Source organism: Oryzias melastigma, linkage group LG7, assembly GCF_002922805.2.
Source record: "Oryzias melastigma strain HK-1 linkage group LG7, ASM292280v2, whole genome shotgun sequence".
Classification (NCBI taxonomy): Eukaryota; Metazoa; Chordata; class Actinopteri; order Beloniformes; family Adrianichthyidae; genus Oryzias; species Oryzias melastigma.
The window spans coordinates 21,520,097-21,535,982 of record NC_050518.1 but is presented as its reverse complement, the minus strand read 5'-3'; the positions used below and the strand labels follow the sequence as shown (position 1 = coordinate 21,535,982).

At 38.4% G+C, this 15,886-nt stretch overlaps 1 protein-coding gene across 2 annotated transcripts in view; it reads left to right on the top strand.

Moving 5' to 3' along the window:
- Positions 1-1,610: 1,610 nt before the first annotated feature.
- Positions 1,611-15,886, top strand: part of LOC112159666 (peptidase inhibitor 16) — a 28,305-nt gene continuing 14,029 nt past the window's right edge. Inside the window, exons 1-2 of one of the 2 annotated variants that reach the window (XM_024293887.2) lie at positions 1,611-2,548; positions 2,690-2,861. In XM_024293887.2, the coding sequence (XP_024149655.1) occupies positions 2,694-2,861 (168 nt within the window). In that variant the 5' untranslated portion in view covers positions 1,611-2,548; positions 2,690-2,693. Of the gene's footprint in view, positions 2,862-15,886 lie in introns of both variants that reach the window. The other variant, XM_024293886.2, reaches the window with a different exon arrangement.

Below are 15,886 nucleotides of genomic sequence, written 5' to 3'. Positions count from 1 at the left end.
TTCAAGTTGGTAAGAAATTATTGCACGTTTTTTATTGGAGCTAAGTGGTTTAACACACTAGATCCCTCGTTAGGTTTCTGACTGCTGAGGTCAGACAATGAGAGTTCAAAACTCTCATTCAACACGCCAAAGGGCAGGTACAGGTTTCTTCGCCTACCAAATGGGATCTGATCAGCACCCAAAGTCTGTCATAAGACTACACAGGATTTATGAACACATACCAGGAGTAGAGACCATGATGGATGACAGTATTGTCTGGGGAGCTATACTGTATCTAGCTTCTCCTTTCATCTATGACTTTTAAGTTTTATGTCGAATGGTCTTCATGACACTACCGTCTGTATTTGCCAGGCTTGGGACCAGCACAAGGACTTATTTGTGCCCGATTGAGGGCCCATTTTTTTTCTTTTTATGTCTGCCCAAACTTTCGTTTTTCATTTTAAAACCTTTATACAAAACACTGTCTGACTGATAATTCTTTGACTGGGTGATAGGACTCATAAATCGTACAGAGAAAGCAGAAGGGAATGTTTAATTCATCCCTGTGAAATATTTGTATTTATAGTGGAAATGTGGGTATAAGATGTCAGAGGGGCGTGCCTTAGGAACAGATACTGTCATCGTTTAATCGTAAAGTTTTAGCTGTTTGGTTTATGGGACCTGTATCCTGTTTTACACAGTTTAATAAGATGGATGTTAGACACATGTGATTGTCAACTTTTGAGTTTTTGAGATTTATCTGGTCAAAACTTTATAGTTTATAAAGATTACAGTATAATTAAAGAACAGTGGCCTTCATATCCAGAAGGTGTATGTAAATTAATAACATTTGATCTTATCAACTGGTTTCTCCATTCAGTGTAATGCTGCAGGGGATAATTCAGATTTCCAAACATTTAAAAAAAGCTTTCATTGTTGCAAAAGAACAAATAGTGTGAGATTATTGAAGAAGAGAAAAACAGTGAAGGTGTGCCAGTTGTACAAAATAAACACAGGTATGGTTTCATACCATTTTACTGAACCAGAATGACTTGTTGTCAAAGAAGCAACAAAAATGTAATGTTTCTCTTAGTTTAGTGGATGAAAATTGTGTGAAGTTCAGAATATATTGTCTAAACCAGAGGTGGACAAACTACAACCGGGGAGTCATATGTCATATTAAACTATTTACTGCAACATGAGAATAAATTATAATAATAATAATAATGTGCTTTATCGTCCCTAAAATTGTTGTGTCTCCCCGTAGATGGCACACTATAAATACATTGACCTTTGTTTAGGTGTAGAAAGTTATTCTGCATTTATGTGGTGTTGGACAAACCACATGAACGCAACATTTCTCTAAATTTTTCGTTTTTCCTGAAAGAACATCACACCATTTGGCACTAATATGAGAACTAAAGTTTTAAAATAAAACCCCAATAATATTCTTTTTTTATAAGGTTTATTTTAGTTTTTAATCAAAATTAAAACATGCTTTCTTTTATCCAGATTTGATGTTTTTCGGCACTTCTGTACAATTTTGGAGCTCTGTGTGTCCCACAAGTCCAAAAGTTTCATTCTCACATTCTCATGTTTTAAGGTCTACCAACCCGTCTCTGCGTCACGTGTCCATGTCATGTCAGAACACTGGGGTGACCATGATTTTCCATGATTCGGCCCTCCGTTATGGAATAAAACTACTGCAGAACTGCACATGACATCAGCTTTAAAAGTCAACTAAAAAAGTTATAGAATTGGCTTAAGTCTCAGTTTTGGTGACATTTTATCATATTTCATTCTTTTAATTGCGTTCTTATATTTTATGTAATTTTTTTTATTTTATAATTTTATAATTTCTTAATTTTTGTTGTTAATCTGCTCAGTTTTAAATTCTCGTTTTGTCTTTGTTTTTATTCCAAAGCACTTTAGTACCCTCATGCTGTTGTAAAGTGCTTTATAAATAAAGTTTTATTCATTCGTCACGTTTTATCAATAAGTTAGCTAGATTGAAAAGACAAAACTTTTTGAAGTAAATATGAATTTTGAAGTTTTTATGGAAAATGAAAATGATATTAACAATTGTTAGGTGGTGTGTTTGTGGTGTGTTTTTCTGAGGCCAAAAAAACAAAACAAAAAAGAGACAGAAAAACAAAGGAGGAAAGCAGAAGAGAAAAGGCAGCATTGACCAAAGAGTTTGAGGGTCAGGCTGTGTTTGTTGTGCGTACCAGTCGGTGCAGTGACGGTAATGTAAATATGTGTGTCTGGCGTTGTGTCTGCATTTGTGTTGATGTTTCGGAGAGATTTTGTGAGTTCTTGCAGAAGAATCCCTGAAAGGATAAGGTGATGTTTTAATTTGCTTTAAATGAAGCTTTAATAAACAAACTGATGTGAGATTAAATCAAAACAGAGGCAGAGGTATTGTGAGGTGTGTGTTTGTGAGTGTGTGTTTCAGTGTGTGTGAGTGGGGGCGGTCCTCCACTCCTTAAAGCCGGCTTGAAATCAGAGAGTTCAGCAGAACAGAGTGAGAGGCACAGAGGGGAGAAGACACACTCACACACAAGCAAAGGTACCTCCTGATAAATCTGACAAGCCAAAACTTCACGGACACTTCCCTGAGGACTTAATTTCCCATCATGCACCAGGGGAATTTCTCACATCTTCAGGGAACTTTGACCCCGTGGACTAATCTGATTGGAGTTTCTCACAGGCTGATGATGGGACTGAGGACAGCTCCGCTCTGCGCCCGGCTGCTTCTGGTGGCTCTCCTGGTTCCTGGAACCTGGAGCGTCCTCGATGACGAACAGGAGGAGCTGCTGGTGGAACTTCATAACCACTACAGAGGACAAGTTTCTCCCAGTGCTGCAGCCATGCTGCCTCTGGTAAGATGCTTCAGGGCTTCATATCATCTCAGACCAGCGAGTATTTCACACACTGACTCCTCATCAACTGCAGCTGTAGGAGTCCAAACACATACAACTTCATCATTTGTGTGACTAACTTTCATGCTGTACGTCTTCCAAAAAGAAATCTTACTATTATACCAAATTTTCTTTAAAAAAAGTAATATTTAAAAAATAACCCCCCAAAAGCCCCATCTGTTTTAGAGCTTTTTCAAATTTGTGCGCAACAGAACCCAAAAAGAGAGAGTAGATTAGAGGGTTGGACTTTTGTTTGGGGCAGAAAGCCTGAAAAATATACAGGTTAAAGTAGAGAAATCCAACAGATTTAAAGTCTTTTAGGTGAATGGTTGAGGTGACAAACTTACGCCTGGCTCACACCACAAGCGGATGCACTGCGAAGCAGTGAGCGCGGAATCCGCTTCACCTGTAGTTCACACCAGACGCAGATTTGTTCGTGAAGGTCAACAGGTTGTGGTTACTTAGAGCTTCTATAATTCATTTTATTGTCCATCTTGGCTTGTCCCCAATTGCTCTCTGCCAGTCTGTCCTTGATTGTGTTTTTAGACACCCAAAACCACACCCCCCGCTCTGTAGTCGGCCCACCTCATTGATCTGTGTGTCTGTTTTTTTCTTTTTTTTAGTGTGTGTTGTGCGTTGTGTTTGTGTGTTCACTTTTATCTCTATATTCTGTTTAGATACAAAAAATGTGATAGCATTTTTCATTTACTGTATTTTATTGAGAAAGATTGATTACATTTAGAAAATTGACCGTATCGTCTGATGTGTCTTGGCCATATGCCGAACTGATCGTTACGCGGAGGAGCGCTGTGTTTTGTGTCAGGTGTGGACTACACCAAAGGTTAACAAGAGCACCAAATGGAAGCGGCTTCCGTTCCGCGATGCTACACAGGGCTTCCGCATCCGGTGTGAGCAGGCGTTACATCACACAGTCTACACCTAAACATGTCATGTGCTTGTTGGTTCCCATAGTTCTCTATCCCATACTTTGCCTGTAATAATTCCCTGGTTAGGACTGTAACATCCCCCATGCGGGTGGTGTGGTCTTATTTGTGGATTTACCATACATTAAAAAAAGGACAAGAAAAAAGTAGAAAGAAGTCTTTATGGATTCAATTATTTTACATTTTCTATCCTGATATTATTCAGCAGAATGTCAAAGATCCTATAACAAATTCGTCACTACAAAATGAAAACATCCCAAGAGGTGTGATATTTTTTTGCTTGTCAAATCAGAAAGTAAAACTTGAACCTTATATACATAAGATTTAATAGGTAGATTTTAAAACATTCCTAGTAATTATGTTTATTATGACGTATAGGTCATAAGATCCCAAACTAACTTCTTAAACTTTAAATTGATTGACAAAAAATGTCATACTTTTTTTTATAATATTGTTCTATTTAAAATGCTCACTACTATAAAGTTGGACTTCATGCAAAAGGACATTTTGCAAAAAGCTCAGAGTGGTCTGCCTCTATGTGGTCACCTGTGCTGACCTTTCCTCGTTACCTGTTGAGGCTCATGCAAATTCTGAATGACTTTAGTCCTCACAGCAATCATCAAGTGGTTCCGCCTTACTGCTTGACTTTACAGGATTCTCAGTAACTACTGAACATGAGTAAAAATGTTCTATTTTTATAAGAAAATGTATTTCAAACCATTCCTTATAACTAATACTCACACACTAAGTTTATATTATCTAATATATTGATAATTTGTGTATATATATATATATATATATATATATATATATATATATATATATATATACGTATATATATATCAGAGCACAGTTAAGACTTTGCTGAAGTTTTTGGAAACTTTTCATGTCCCACTTGTCTACATAAATCCGACTACATGATAGAGCACCACACTAGTGAGTTTCACATGGTGCAGTTTCATTGGGAGTTGTGCTGTTCACCGCAGTAAAACTAATCCTGTTTGTATTAAATGTGCCAGTAGGCTTTGAATGAGTTGAGTTTTGCAGCTTTGTTATTGATGACCTGACAGTGGGGAAAAAAAATCTTTAGACTTTTTACAGATTTATGAGGAACAAAACCTCTTTTCTTCAATAAATGACTCATGATTACTAACAGTTACAATACAATACAATAGTACTTTATTGATTTTGAGGGAATTTAATTCAAACTATGCGCTTACATCTCTAACCACCAAACCTTTCCCACAATGACAAAACATCGCATTTCTGCAGTAATATAAGGATCATATTTTAACCCTTTAATCCTGGAAATATTGCTGGCAATACCTAAATAACGCACACTATCTGACATTTCATAATTCATTGTCTGTTTATGTAATCATTATGAATCAGCTAATTTAAGTCAAAAACAGTTAAAGAAATGAGTTTGCCAAAAAGTTAACATGAGATCCATACACTGTATAAGTGAACTGGACTGAGTGACCCCTCCTCTGTCACATTCCAAACAGGAAGTGGCTCCAAGAAGAAGAAAATCCCATAGAGTTCTAATTAGAAATCAACAGCTATTACTCAGTCATTCTATTAGTCAGAATAACTCTTTGTTTTTTAACATCTTCTTGATAGTCCTATTTTTTTCTGTGGTACAAGTTATTCAAGTTTTAACCCTTGTGCTATCTAACTGGGTCCAGATGACCCACCCTTATATTGATATGTGATCCCTCCCATGAAGAAGGTGGACAGGATTTTTTGTCTGCCACGGACACCAGTGAAGATAAAAAGTAATTGAAAAAAAAAATGTCAGCACGATGTCTTGTGGGGTCCAGATGACCCAAGTTTTAATGTAAACATGGCTAGGATAGCACAAGGGATAAACGGACCAATCAGATGTCTCAGTAAAAACATCTTGTACCTAAAATGCTTGATTACCAGATTCTCCCAAGCCTGCTTTCAGTGGAAGGGGTATGGACTTTTAACAAGCTCACTCATGATTGGTGACAGTAGTTGCCTTAGAAACGTTGACTTAGACGACTCGGACCAATCACTGCTTGGTGCTTACTAACCTCGTCTGGCTCCAAATGGCGCAGAAAAATGGAGACTAAATTGGCTTCATTTAGCTGGAGTCAGTGGTAAGGTATTTTCTATGGGTGATGTCACACTTGTTCAGTCCAGATGAAAGTAGATCCCCACAAATCTGGGTGTTTTCTCCCATCATCAGGCACATTCATTATAGTTTATGAGGGAATTTCTTGTCTAGAAATGGTATCAGTTCGAGATTAACATCAGTGTTTTTCTTATCATCTGCTCCTACTGTGCTTTCAACATTGGGTTTGCGCAGAATGGTTTTATTTTGATACATGCAAATATCTATGCACTGGATCCTTCCAAAGCTTTCATCTCTTTAGAACAGGCGATCGAGGCGATACCCTGAATTTCAGCTGTTAGGTTTCATCAGAGTTTTCTGACAATGTGGGTCTCTGTGTGACCACGTGGCCGCAGAATGTTCAGAATTCCATTGACACTTTCCGGTCTTGTGTTGAATATTCCCCTCTTGGAGGATCACGATCTCTTTTCTGCCATCACCTCCAGCAGATCAGCTGAGCAGAGATTCACCTTCCAGTGCAGGCAGGCAGGAAACTGTGTGGCTTTTCTTGGGTAACCTGCTGACCTCCAGATGACACAGAGCTGTCATTGTTCATGCAAAGAGATGCTGCTGTTGTGTTTTATTGAGCTGATTAAGCAGGAGCAGCAACAACGTACTGAGCTTCATTGTGTCAGTGTGAGGAGGACCCAGCGTGCTTAAAGCTGAGGGCCGCTAAGTAGCTGAATGTGGTTTAAATGGAAGAGATATCAGAAGAATGAGAAAAACAACAGTAAAGGAACTCATTTTAATTGAAAACTGTTACCATTACTGGAGCTGCAGATCATGACGTGGGACTTCTGAAATGACATGGGACTTAAATGCTTTGACCAATCATTAAATCAAATGTAACACCTCATTCCAACCTCTAGGGGGCAGCAACACAGACGTTTTTTGACTATATTTTCAAGAATTAAACTAGTTTATTTTAATTTGTCAAAAATTTGACAATGACCAACAGACAGCACTTTTAAATCAGCATTTATAGAGGTCAACAGCTAGAAAAATGTATTTATGGTTTGGTTACCCTTTAAAGTGAATCAGAGTTTTTCCAGAACCAGGAACCGCTCTCTGACCAAGTTTTGGAGGTGGTCTTGGTTCGTTTCCAATCGGATTAAGCTCCAGTTTGCTCTGAGTTTCCTCAATCTGAATAGACTCCATGCTCAGAGTGGAACCAAAATGACCACCATAGCCGGGCTTTATGGGATGTAAACACAGTAGTGGAGCAACAATGAGACATAGCAACTCATTGACATATGGTTGGATGTATGCTGACTCATTAAAACTAATTTTAATGTGATACACATTGCTTCTCACAGTCACATTGATTCTTTCTCAACAATCTCTATGTCATCAACACTTAACAGTGTACATTCTTAGCAGTCTTGCAGCATGTCTGCACCGTTCCAAAGTAGCAGTAAACAGGGTTTTACCTGACCTTGATACAGATGTTCAAAATGGATCAGCGAAATATAAAGTTTGAGTAAGTGAACTATCCCAACAAGGACTGTAAAGCTTAGGACTTCCACCATTTCTGTCTCTCATTGCTTTACTCACTCTTGTAATTCCCGGCCAATGACTGAAGAAATCTTTAGTCACATGACTTTGTTCTGGAACAAGATATGATATATAAGACCTATATTTCAAGTTCTATTTTCTATTTAGTTCTCTCTCTTCCTCTCTCTGTTTCTCTGTGTGAAATTTGGTATTTCCAAACTTCTTGAGTAAGTTTTCATCATTTTCAGTGTCACAGTGTTAGGACAGAGTTTCCTTCATAATTGTGTACTCTATCACTGAATAAATTCAAGTTAAATGACGCGATTTGCCCATGATTGCACACCGGGCGTAAAAATTCCACTTGAAATGATCCTTCCGCAGGTTCACCTACGGAAACCTTGTTACGACTTTTACTTCCACTAGATAGTCAAGTTTGATCGTCTTCTAGGCCGTGCAACCACTGTGACGTAAGCTATTACGGATCGCTTGGAAGTATAAACCAGCGTTACGTCACAACTGCCCTGGTGACAGGTGACAGTCAGGGTGGGGGCAACTGGGCAAACTTAAGGGAATTGCAGGTGGCCCACAGGAAACATCAAGGTCATAGACCGTGAGCCCAAGAAGCAAAAATGCTCAAGCAGATTTTTTCTTCTGGAATGCTACAGGCCACAAGTCGTATTTTTCGCATGGATTTTTCATCACCCCCAATCCTGCAGACTATGCAGACTTATTTTATATAGACTGACTTTTAATAACTAGGAAATTAGACAATCAGAGTGTAGTTTCTACCGGCTACTTATAGACAGTTTTGCATCACCATCACACCCCATGCATGCGGCAGTGGCCAACACGGACTTTACTAACCACTACTAGACTATGGCACAAGAGCACCATACAACAGCATCACTTGTTTGTCACACCTACCACACTCACGATGGCACATTCTTTTTATATATGACTTCTCTTGAGGCTGCCATACAAGCATAAAGGGAATTGCAGCACTACAGAAATCTAATTGGAGAGCAAGAATCAAATTTGACAAAAACTTCTTTTTTTTTTTCATAAAAGGTCTTAAAACTTGTAGAGATGTTGGGTCATTTAAAAAAAATCTTTATGGTGCTATATTTTAAGTAAAGAAGTGTTCCTTTTGTTGTTAATGTCTTGAGACCTGGCGTCCACATTCATAGACTTACATATTATACTAGCACAGTAGTTACAGTACCTCAGCTTCATTGGGGCCAAATAATAGATGTGTATTAGCTCGGGTCTTAGGAGTTTTATATAGACGGAGATACTCTCACCAGTAAGCAGAAGCAACAGGCCTTCTTTCCTTTGGTTTGTTGAACTGGGTCATCAGTTTAAAACCAAACAACAGTTTCTACTTCTGGGTCTCAGAAAGACCTTTCCTTTGCAGACAGGGTACTGAGATGAAGGCTTCATTCCACTCAGAGGAGCTGGACTGCTCTTTGACACAGTCATGCATTCCTGCTCTCTGTGCAATGAACTTACAGCAATTTAAAAAAAAATAAAAAAAACAGAAGAAAAACAAGCCCCCGTGCTCAGTGGAGACTGGTTATTGCTCTTTGCGCAATGAATGCATATTTCAGAGGTTGGATAAGACAAAAGGTTCATAAGACCTGAGAAAATTAATGTTTCTGTAGATTTAAGTTGTTATTTATGTTGTTTAGTTTCATAGACAAGTTTGATTTCTTGTTTGCTTGCAACTTTTCTCTCTTTATGTTTGAATTTACAGAAGACAGTCATGATAGTTAAAGGTTGTACCGCCCACAACTCAGAGGACAAGTTCTGATGAACTTCTGTCACTCTGCAGAAACTATGTCCTTGGAAACAACACAAGTTATTAAACATTTACCTAAAACTTCATCATCATAGCTAAAAGACACCGGGAACACTTTAACAATAGATGATTTTTTTATAAAACTCAACAAAAGGACCACACACAGAGAACAGAGATTGACTGCAAGTTTGTTGTGTTCAGTGGCTGTAACACAAGCCCATATTATCAGTCCTCCACCGCTGTGCTTGACAGTTGGAGTACTGTGTTTCTATTGAGATTGTGTATTCTTGATTGTCTTTTAGACAATCTGAATTCATTTGAGATTTCTAAAATCATATAGGTCCATATTGATGTCAGGAAAGGTGGTGGTGGAGAACTCAAGCAGAATTTGTTAACAAGCAGTCAAAGAATTATGCTTCAATACAAATAATCAAAACAACTGAAGCTAAACACGACAAAATTAAACTGTGATAAAACCATTCAGACAGACAGTAAACAACCGAAAACCAAACAGGACTTAAACAGAGAGCGGAGGAAACTGAAAGAGAAACAGCTGCATGAATAAACTGAAACATGGGGGGGATTTTCCAAACATTAACTGAACAGAAAACAAGGCATGACTGCAACAAATAAATTAAACCCTCGTCCTTATGCCCTAGGCACAACTTCCCTCATGCGTTACATATTTCTGCTGGAGAAAAATGGGCAGATCACACAGATGGCCTGCACGAGATGTTGAGGTTTTTGGCCACTTGGTGAGCTTATAGAGCAAAATGTAATTCACATTCTTTTCTACAGGCATGCCACAGGTTTCAGGTTGTAGTGAACACTTATGCAACATGTAAGTGGAAGTAGGTACAGATTTTTCTTTTTTTCATCTCTCTCTGAATGCTACACTCTAAGCAGGAAGTAGGTTAGTATTGTTCAAGTGTTAAGTGAATGCAGACTGAGTGTTAGAAGAGTGGATATTGAACAATCAGAGTGTGATTTGTGTGGGCATCAAACGGGCGCTTGCGTATAACCAGCACAACCCGTGTTTGCAGCATTTACATGAGGTAAGTATGCGCACACATCACTCATACAACACAGCAGATTGTGGGTTCCATTCTTGCCTTGCCTGCCCATGTGTCAGTGTCCTTCTGCAACCAAAACCAAGAATAAATCTGAAGCACCCGTACAGGTGCTACAGATTTTTGTATGAATGTGACTAACCCTGAGCTCACACTCCAACCGTTACAGCTCAGGTGCCACGTGGGAGCGGTCTAGCTATGGCAAATGGATGGCTACAGCCACAGGCTCTGCTGCCGACCTCGGAAACTCCAAACTTATGTAGGTTCATCTGACAACTCGCAATTTATATAGGAAGTACAGAAATCCCCCCCTGTTTGCGAGGGTTAAGGACCGGAGACATCTATGAAAACAGAGAACCCCCGTCCCTTCCACATGGCTTAAGAATGTCCATTACCAATCCATACTCATCAAAAATACTTCTGTTCATGCTTTTTTTTAAAAAAAAAAAAACACCTGCTCCAAATGATACTTATCCACCGCAATTATCAGAATATTTTCGAACCGCTTCTGAGTCCGCTGATGCTATTTCTCCAAGCAGGCGCTCTCTATTCAGCTAGTGGCGATTCAGTAACTGGTCGCTGCCTGTGTGTGTTTTCACCTGTGAGTCTGTGTGCAGCCAATGCGGCGGCATGTTTCATATCTGCTCCCATTCTGGGAAATTTCTGCAGCCTTTGATCGCAAATGTTTCATACTTCACATAAGCCCATCGAGTAACAAGTCTCAGTCACACCAGTCATGATCCACAGCTTTGCCCCCAGCCAATTTAAGTGTCTGGTTTTAAGTTACTCATTGTCAGGTCATCTGCTCTGCTCTGTCACCCTTTATGCTTTTCCATGGCCTTTGTCATATTTTGGCTAATTTTGTTAAATATTCAGTTTCTGTACCCAATGCTCCTGCGTTTGGGTCCTCAACCACCTATTCCTGCCAGATATAAAATGGATTATCTAGGTCAGGGTTGTCTAAGATTGACCAGGAAACCTGTAAGCTTGTTAAGTCTGTTTTAAGTTTAGAACATTACATTTATATAAAATATGGATGAAACAATGTCACTTTCTGATGTATAAAAAAGAATGACAGGCAGTTTTTAATGTCAATGTGGTGCTTTTTAAGAATGAAAACCATAAAGAAAACTCTCACTTCACTTGTGGCTTCAAGTACCAGTTACTGGCTTTTAAAGCTGTTTTCATTATCAAGTATTTAAGTTTGATGAAACCAAATGAGCCGAATGCTCAACAGAAGCTGTTTTTAAAGTATAAAGGTGTTTTAAAGTGTTTGTCAGACCTTTTGTGAGCATTGACTGTCACAGGGAATGATTAAACATTCATCCTCCTAGGTAACTTTTTTAAAATTTCTTATTGAACATTCAGAATTTCTCTGGCTTGAGGAGACAACAGCTCAGTTGTTTTAGCAGTAGAACTGTAACCATCAAGTCGCGTCACCCTGATCTCTTTGGACCACAGCGCTGCGGTGAAAGACCCATCAGGATTCTGCTGAGTAGCATTCTTAGAACCGTGAGAACGTAAAGCGCAGCCGCAGTTTAGCTTTGGAACAGACTCATCTCAGGCATGCAGTGAATGAATGAGCAGAGCCCGGAAGTCTGAGCGTTGGGTTCAATGATTGAGTCTAACTAAAAAAATATATATATATGTATATATATTTTTTATTCATGTTGATTTAGATTCAATATTAGTTCTTCCACCTCTCTGTCCCTGTCAAGAAGTTTTCTTCTCGACAGGGACAGAGTCAAAACCAAAGAACTGCAACTCAATTTTAATAGTTATATATTATTTAAATAATAAAAGCAATTAGGACAAAATAGGAATTTTTTAAATTTCATATAAAGGAAATGTGTAACTGTGAAGATGTAGAACTTTAATTTCATGGAAAATTCCAAGTAGGAGACACAACGTCTTCTAAGAGACTATTCAGGTTCTGTACAGACATCTAAATGTCTACTTTTTAAGCCAATAAGCAAAACATTTCTGACAAATGGAGGCATGTTTACACAGGGGCACAGCAGTCAATCAGACAGCACAGTGGAGCAATGGCTAGCACTCCTGCCTCACAGTGAGATAACCCTGGTATATATACATATATTTATATATATATTTTTTAATATATGTATCTGAGAAACCTTGGAAGGTGAAAGTGACAGTGGTGCCTGTGCTAATTGGAGCACTCGGGGCTGTAACCTCCAAAGTGGAGGAGTGGCTGGAAAGACCTCAGACATCTCAGTCCAGAAGAGTGCAGTGCTAGGAGCAGCTAAGATACTGAAGGACCCTTGAGACCTCTGGTAGATGATTTGAGCTTGCAAAAGAAACTTCCCACAGATGGCGAGAAGGGCATGTTTTTTAAAATAAATATTTATTAGTCCATATTATTTCGTTAAAAGTTTCAACCAAATTTCAATGATGAAGAGCCTTAGCGACTAACAGATTACATAAAAGAAATACTTTTTAAAATCCTCCTCCTCCCTTCATCAGACTGCTTCACTTACCAACTCAGTACCGCGGAGGGGGGACAGAGTCATAAACTGGTCTGTCCCCAAACTCTGGAACCTCCCCGCTGATATCAGCATGATTGAGTCCATGTGTCTTTAAAGCTCATCTGTTCCTGTTCTCTAACTGTTTTTCCTAAAGATGAGTCAATATGAGTTTAACATCAGTCATTCTTAGTACACTGTTTTCCATTGTTTAGACATGTTTTGCTTATTTTCTACATTTGGGTTAATAATAATGCTGGAGCCTAGTTACTGAAGGGTCAATGTAGGGTTCATCTTGAACAGGTCCAGTCCCTCGCAGAGCTTTTGGAAAGTAACCTCAAATTAGATGATTAATTTATAATTATTATAAATAGTTATCCCAATAATATCAAAGTGATGGTAAATGATTCATTTTTCTTCAAAGAAGGAATGAAGCCATTATTAGGATATTCAGGGTCATTGTTTGAAGCCGTAAGCTTTAACGGCGACAAATCAGAACTGTTGAGAACTTTAGTTATTATCGCACTGAAAATGTAATTTAAGCAACAAGATTATATTTTGAGTATGTTTCGGACTTCAAAGAGTTTTAAACCAATAGCACATGCGTTTTCAACTAAAGTAGACTATGGAGGCCACGTTTGAACTCCCCTTCCTCCACGTGCACAGTTCTTCTGAAAATCAGTTAGTGCCGTTGAGCTAAATTAGTCCACGCGTGGTTTAGTCAATGCGCATCGTTGCATTTTGATAAAGAAAATTGCTCTAGAGAAAAAGCGGTCTCCATTTCCAGCAACACATGGGTGTTTCCTCTTCAGGGTCCTTCAGGTTTCAACAGGAGAAGGAATGCAGCATGAGGAAGAGCCAACGGCCAGAGATCCAACAGGAGGAGCGAGGCTGTTGGGAAAGAGGGAGTGCGGGAAGAGTTTGATAAGAAAAAAGAAAAATGTGACAGAAATAAAACAAGAGCTCATTAAATGAAGCCGGTTAGAACATAACCTGTTGTTTATTTGCAAATTATGCAACTTTTCTTTGCCTGTGGGAATCGCATGGAGACAAGAAAACGTAACTTTTACTTAATCCCTCCTTCATGGAGACAGACAGTCGCTCTGCATCAAATTATGACAAAAACAAACATGCTGCAAGTAACAGATGAGATTTAAAACAATACAGACAACATCTCTTTCATTGTATTTTAACTTTTACTTCTCCAGTGTTAAAGCCAAAATAGAAAACATTCGTAACAAACAAGGAAAAAATGCAGTTATAGTTAAAAGTATTGATCCTAATGTAGGGGAGACAAACCAGATCACTGTTAGAACAGAGACTTTAATACTGGAGAAAAAACAATAAAAACAATTGAATTATAGAGCTGTGCATTCATTATTTATACATCTTCATCTCTGCTATCTCCAGATCTCCCTCCTGTATCTCCAAAATCATGGCTGCTCTCACCACAGTCTTCTACAACTTTCCTTTCAGTCTCGATGATTATTTTATCACATATTACTCTGTAGGTTTCATTACATTCACTAAAAAACTTTTGATGAAAGGACAACAATGACCACAAACATCTATTCTGTCTGAGACGCCAAACACAGAGACCCCTTATATAAAAGGAACCCAGAAGAAAAATTTGAAAAGCAACATCAGTTCAAAGCAGAAGTGTTTTTATCGCCATGCCTAAAGTCTGAATCTGCAGAACTGGATGAGGTTGGGTTTTCCTGATAACCCCTTGGAACATGCATCCCACAGAGCCTCTCAGAACAGATGGATGGGATGAAACCTCCTCAGGTCTGACAGAAAGCATGACAAATGCTGACCAAATCAGGAGCAAAATGTAATGTCATAATTAAAGCTTTATTTTGTCAACCACAGAACCTGGATGTCCTGTTGTTGAGTTGTCTGCAGATTTAAAAAGCTTCACGTGAATACATTTCTTTCTAAGCACAAAACCATAATGTTTAAAGAATCATCTCCTCCTTTAAATGTAAAATACTGATAAAGTGCTGAAACAGCAGCCAGTCCGTATCCATGTGTGCTAGACCACAATAGTCCACATTTAGTAGACGACAACACCCCAGTTTTTGGGTGATTTACCATTCAAATATAAATAAAATGAAGGGACTCAATTGGAGAGAAGCCAGACAGGCTCATATTTTACATAATTCCACCAGATTTTACCTTGTAGAACACATTGTATGTGTTCTACAAGAACAACTTCAACATACCGTGGAATGAGACGTAAAGGGCCTCACATCATAGCTTTGTGCATCTCCTGCCTCCTGCATCTCCAGTAATCACATCAAACTGTCTGATCACAGTTACAAACCATGAAACAGTTTTCCTTGCTGCACCTGAGAGTGATTCTAAATTGTCCATGGCGCTGTCTTATATACTCCAGCTATACTCTTCTAAACATGAATAAGCTACTAGAGGGTAAAATTAATAAAATTTGTCCAGAAAAAGTCCAACCACTAGATTGTAAAATCCCGAAAAAAAGCCATAAACTTCAGTCACACCTCAGTCTGCAACACATGTTCAAGCAACCATTTGAAATGAAAAGTCTATCATTTCAAAAAGGTTTAGTGAAGCTTTAAAGCAGACCTTTGTGCACCGTCAGTGCTTCATCATTAAGTAGTTATAGATACAGAAATTAAAATAAATATTTTTTGTTTTAATCATTTTTCTCTTGAAAATCCCAAATCCCTATGCAAATACATAGACTTATTTAATGTAAATATTTTAATAAATAGTAGAGCTGGGAGGATCGATCAAAAATATTGATAGTATTGATCTCAAGTTGGAATCGGATCGATACCGGCCTGCAGATATCGATATATCCGCTCGTGTTTAAACTCTCACCAGTCCTGTGAGATCTCAGCAAAGAAAGAGCGTGCATGCAGCGTGGAATGTTCCCCCCATTTCCACTGAGTTACTTTTCACCTGTTTTTATTGCTGTATTTAAATGCTAAGTTTTTACAAATTATGTACATTTCTACCAGTTGTTTTTCTTTTAAATCGTTAAACATCTTGATTTATTTTTGCATCATAGTTACGTGT